At 42.3% G+C, this 5,461-nt stretch overlaps 1 protein-coding gene across 1 annotated transcript; it reads right to left on the bottom strand.

The window, feature by feature from the left end:
* Positions 1 to 3,152: 3,152 nt before the first annotated feature.
* LOC147216913 (insulin-like) lies at positions 3,153 to 4,766 on the bottom strand. Its single transcript, XM_086177003.1, has 3 exons — positions 4,644 to 4,766; positions 3,960 to 4,143; positions 3,153 to 3,757 (listed from the first exon to the last, which is right to left on the bottom strand). The coding sequence occupies exons 2-3, from the start codon at positions 4,129 to 4,131 to the stop codon at positions 3,591 to 3,593; spliced, it is 339 nt and encodes a 112-aa protein (XP_086033129.1). The 5' UTR covers positions 4,132 to 4,143; positions 4,644 to 4,766; the 3' UTR covers positions 3,153 to 3,590.
* Between the last annotated feature and the right edge of the window lie 695 nt (positions 4,767 to 5,461).

Genomic DNA, 5,461 nt, shown 5'->3' with positions numbered 1-5,461 from the left:
AAGGCAGAGACATTCCAGCAAGAAATAGTAGGACTTACTTAGACACACAGTCCTGGCTCTGGAACCAGTCTCATTGAGAGTGGCTTGACTCTTTTGTAATCCAGATTTGACCCCAGTGAGAGGTGCCTGGCAGATGTGTGCATACTGATTGGCCCCCGACTTGGCATCTGTATGTTGGGGTTGAACCTAGTGGACGAGAGGGTAGCCTCCACCTTTGGGAGGGGGGATGTGTTCTGACTGTTGTTTGTGGCTATGCATCCGACAGCAGATCAGCCTACCCACCCTTTCTCTGGTATTAAGAGGGGGTGCTAGAGAACACACCTGCTGGGGTCTCCCTCATTCCATTGGGAGACTTCAAAAGTAACGTAAACAGCGATATTTGGACCTTGACGGGTGTGATTGGGACAAATCTCCCCAAGATCTGAATTCAAGAGGTGTTCTGTGACTGGACTTGAGTGTTTGTCATGGACCGTCCATAACAAACACCAGTTTACCCTTAACTACAGTTTGATGATCGACTTAGTGGGCTCTCGGGTGAGGAGAGGGGTAAAGTTGTCAGCTGATCACCATCTGGTGGTGAGCTGGCTCCAACAGTGGGGAAAGATGCCAGTCAGGCCTGGCAGACCCAAATACAGTGTTCGAGTCTCTTGGGAACATTTGGCAGAGTTCCCTGTCAGAAAGAGAATCAACTCCCACCTCCAGCAGTGCCTCAACTACGTCCCGAGGGAAGGCAGGGGGCATTGAGTCCAACTTGGCCATGTTTTGTGCCTCCATTGTTGAGACAGCAGACACGAGCTGAGGTCATAAGGTGGTTGACGCCTGTCGAGGTAGTAACGCTTTGAGTTCGCTGGTGGACCCCCTGCTGAGGGATGCTGTCAAACTGAAGAAGACATCTTATTGGGCCTTCTCTTGTCCCTGACCGGGCATCTCTCACCAATCCCCACCTTTTAATAGAGGGGATTGGAGGATGTACGGCAATTATTTGCTGCAGCAGGAGAGGACGTGAACGTTGCCAGAACTTGCTGCTTTTGACTTTCATGGGCTTATCTTATCGTTTGGTGACCTGATCAGACCCATCAGCTGTCTTCACTTGGAATGCTTTAACAACATTACTGTCCAAAGACGGCCTTGCTTCAGTACTTTGCAGCTGACCTGTTCTGCTGGCACCTGCCTGGATCTGTGCCAGTGGCACTCCTCCTCAAGCCAGAAATCACCTTGCTGGTCAAGGACGGGTGGCTAGGTGGAAAGTTCTAGCATACACTGACAAGGGAGAAGCCAGGTGGAGGGCACTGGGGTTCTTACACGAGGGAGGGGGTCATATCCCAGGCGGCTAGAAGGAAGGTGCTCGCATACATTAATGCGAGAAAGCCTGGTCAGGTCACGGGCAGCCAGGCAAGAGGCACTGGAGAACACCAACAAGGGAAACCCTACACTGGCAGGGGAAAATCCCAGTTCAGTATTGGGAGCTGGGTGGAAGGCTCCAGCACCCCAACCTTTTTATGACTGCAGACAGGTCAACGCTTGACAATTTTACTGCGAACCCGGGGCATACACATAGATTGTTATATTGCAACTATAATGATAAACATGAATCCACAATGTACTCGTATGCAACTTTATTAGCAGCTTCCTCGTAACATTGCGCCAACAACATAACATGAGTATAATGAAGGCTTCATTGCCACATTGTTGCATATTATGCAGAGCGGCTTGGTCTGTGGGAATCACCTGTTACGATAAATCTACATTTCAAGAAGAACTCCTGGTATTGTCTGTTAAAATCTTTCTTTTTCTTTCTTCTGTCTCTTCGCCAGACCTTTTCCTCTTTGAAAAGAAACTTTCCGTCCAACATTTTTTTTTTACTCATTTTGCTAGCTTGTGGGTTACATTTTTGACGCTCCAGTGACCGAGATGTAACTGAGAGATTCTGGTCATTTTTTAAAAATAAAATATTTTTCAAAATAAAGATCGTTCAGACTCAGATAGTAAATCTAACGGAAATAATTCATTATTTCGGCCCGGTACCAATTGATCCACGGACCCGTACCGGTCCATGGCCCAGGGGTCGAGGACCACTGTTCAAGCATACAGTGAGGGAGGGATGGGCGGCCTGCTGAGAGGCGTAGGCGTACACCAACAAGGGAAAGCAGCGAATTGGGAGGGATGGTGCTGGAGATGAGACCCGGCAACCAGTGAGACTCAAAGATCTGGCTTTTAAGGCCTCACTGATAGCCAATAATCAGGGCTAGCTCCCAATGCACAGCGAGCCTTTACGGCAGGGTTGTGCTCGCAAAGCATACACCTGTCTGTCCCCCCCTGCCTGTCTGACCACTGAAGAGAGCAGAGCATTCAACCGCTCAGCTCCCCTTCTCTGGAACTCATTACCGATCGAACTCTGACACTTATTCAATCCCCCATTTCAAATCACTACCCAGATCACTTTTCTTTTAAAGCGGGTTGTTCCACCTGACACCAGTTGCTCTGTCACTTATTTGTGTATATGTTTGTTACCTTTATTGCTTTATTTATCTTTATTTCATCGGATATGTATTTTTCGTCAGTCTGTGTGTGCTTGAATGTTGAATAAGGCGCCTTAAATTATTTTGTGATTATCAAAATCTCTGTGAATCACATGTTGGCTCAGTTGGTTCACTGTCTGATTTGGGCTTGGTTTTAAGCTATTATTTACTCATTGAAGAGAAAAATTGTAACGTTGTTGTACTTTAGTGAACATTTTTCAGGCCTTTATCAAGAAAAAAAATCATAAATACTAAATAGTTCTGAATGCAGTGGTTCCAGTTGTTCCTGCAAATAAGCCAAGTTGTTGGTAGGTCTTTTGTTTTTAAATGTACCATAACCATAATTTTCAGAGTTTTGTTGCTTTTTTTTGTTTCTGCGTTTTCTTTCTGACTTTGAATGTGTGTGTTCTTTCAAAGTATGAAAGATTAATGTTAATTAATGGTAACAATTCATTCTTATTGCATCACATATGAAGCCCAACTTCCACACGTTTGTGCTTGGTCAACTTATATCAGCTAAGCACTTTCGATGCAAGTATGTCAATACTTTGAGCATTTTAGTTCACTTAATGAGTTGATAACCACATTTGTGATTTTTTTTGGTCTAAAACTGAGTTTCTGATCCTGTCCAGATTATCAAATTGATTGTATGTTGTTTTTTTCTTTCTTTTGGGAATAACAGAACTGTTGCCAAACATCTCTCAGAAGACCGAAGAGACACAAACCCGTTAAAAAAAAATCAAAAAACAAGGGAACCCTTTCCCATGATCAGCAAAATGATCACAAATGATGAAATTGACCAAAGGGACATGTAATTATTTGTCATCTTCATGAAGCACAGACCTTTTCTTTTGTCTTCTCAATTCACAAAACTTTATTTTCTGGGAAACATGCTTTCATTTTTCAGTCTTTTTTTGTTTTTTGACAATGACTGACTTTTTAGTGATGCCTCAGAAGGGCTCTCACAATGACAATGTGAAGGAGAAGGAGCTGCAAGACAGGTCATTGTGAAAGGAAGTGATAAAGGGAACACTAATGAAGGTAGTAATCATGGATGTTTGAGTTAGCTGCTCAGTTACAGTATTTCTCGAGGACAGACATGCTGCAGGGTTTGTTACAACACTCATCGACAATCTGTCGCTTCACCATCATATCCATCTGTTTTTTGGCAGCAAAGTCTTCAACCCCATCCTGCCCATCCATTGATAGCAGTTCAACCTCTTCCGGAGATAGGTAACCTAATAAAATGGGGCAAGGGAAAACACAATTTTGGTTAAAAATACGCACCTGCACAACTTGGGCAGAATAACTGATTGAACCAAAGGCTAACAACGTACATGTCGATAACTGATATCAAAAAAAACATTTGAAATATGCTGGTCTTAAATTTCATTGTCCGTACTTTTAAAAATATGATAAATATAGGATAAATGTTCTCACGAAATACAGATTCGATGTCCCTGGAACTGTGGTAGAAGCCTCTGTGACCACAGACCAAGTGCAGGGCCTCCACCAGGTGAGGGCCACACAGGTGCTGTTGTGAAGCGGCTCCAGGGCATGATAAGACCAGCAAGGCCACCACTAAGGCTGAATGGAGCCACAACATTGCCATATTGGAGAAGAGCTATGGATATAAACATACAGTAAATCCAGAAGTAGTGAGTTGACGGTATTTAAGACAAGACAAAATGGAATATAGTAGAAAAAACAAAGAAGGAATTATGGAATATGCCGAAAAACATGCTGTATTATAATAAGATAATATCAAAAGGTAAGAGAATTTGCATGGGTAGATGTTGCTGAATGTAAGGGTGGGCTGAGATGGAGTATCTACTAGATGTAGTGCTAAAATTGAGAAGATCATGGGGGGGGGTGACATGAGTATGTAAATGAAGCCAACGTGTTTGGTAGGTGCTGATTTATGATTTAGTAAAAGGACTTAGATGGTTGATTTTAATTGAGAGAGAGTTAAGCTAACCTTCTCCAGGCAGATGTTGCAGATTTGCGACAGCCAAATATCAGATTTTTCCTGCAACTACAACTTCATTTGAGCCTGAGAGGGTTAAGACAAGGTGTAGAAAGAAGGTAGCTGCACCTGCACTGAAGAGGTTGACAATAACTTACCTGTGCAGTTGGAGGAGAAGAAAGCGGTTGAGAAATTGAGGAATGGAAGGACCACTGCAAGCCGGTGTGGAGGTGACGGTCCTCTCCCTTAATACTCCCACCAACTGGACACGCCTGCTTTTGTGTATGTGTGTGTAATGTGTGTGTAGATATAGGCTTGTGTCAATTTATAGTTCAGCAGATGCTAAGTTACAGCTTTTTTTCCTGACTGACTGGTTAGTTGGAAACACTTTGCAATGACACTCAGTAAAACAAGCAAAGTTAATGAGCCAGTATGATCTGATTATCTGATTATCTATAACTAAAATACAACCTTTCAGCTTTTCACTTCTTCTATCCAGCAGAACCTCACCAATTACTTAGCAGAAAATAGCAAAGTATCCCATTTATCTTAAAAAGCTTTAATACACTTTTATAAGTATCTATGTTTGTATCCCATTTTTTCATGTGACCTTCTTTTTTTATATTTTAATTCATATTGTGAGTTGGGCTGTCATAGGTGAAATATGGCTGTAGGTTTGGAATTTCAAATGACTAAGCCCTTTGTTTTCAATGAATGTATGACGCTACCATATACAACGTAGCTGATTCCCTTATATTGTTTTTGGTCTTTTTTGAAAAACAAATGATCACCTGAAAAAAGCATGCACATAAGAGTATGTTATTTTATAAAACTTATATTCAATTAAATTATTTGTGAGGCGTTGTGCTCAAACCATCACAAATATTATCCCTACTCCTCTGTAGTTGGTTCATTGTACTTGGGCATGTATTGTTCTATTTTCTATGCTAATTGTTAAAATGCATTGCAGTTATGC

Source organism: Fistularia commersonii, chromosome 29 (assembly GCF_037954325.1).
Source record: "Fistularia commersonii isolate RoL2024-O1a breed Wild chromosome 29, RoL_Fcom_v1.0, whole genome shotgun sequence".
Taxonomy (NCBI): domain Eukaryota; kingdom Metazoa; phylum Chordata; class Actinopteri; order Syngnathiformes; family Fistulariidae; genus Fistularia; species Fistularia commersonii.
This window is presented reverse-complemented; position numbering and strand designations above follow the sequence as displayed.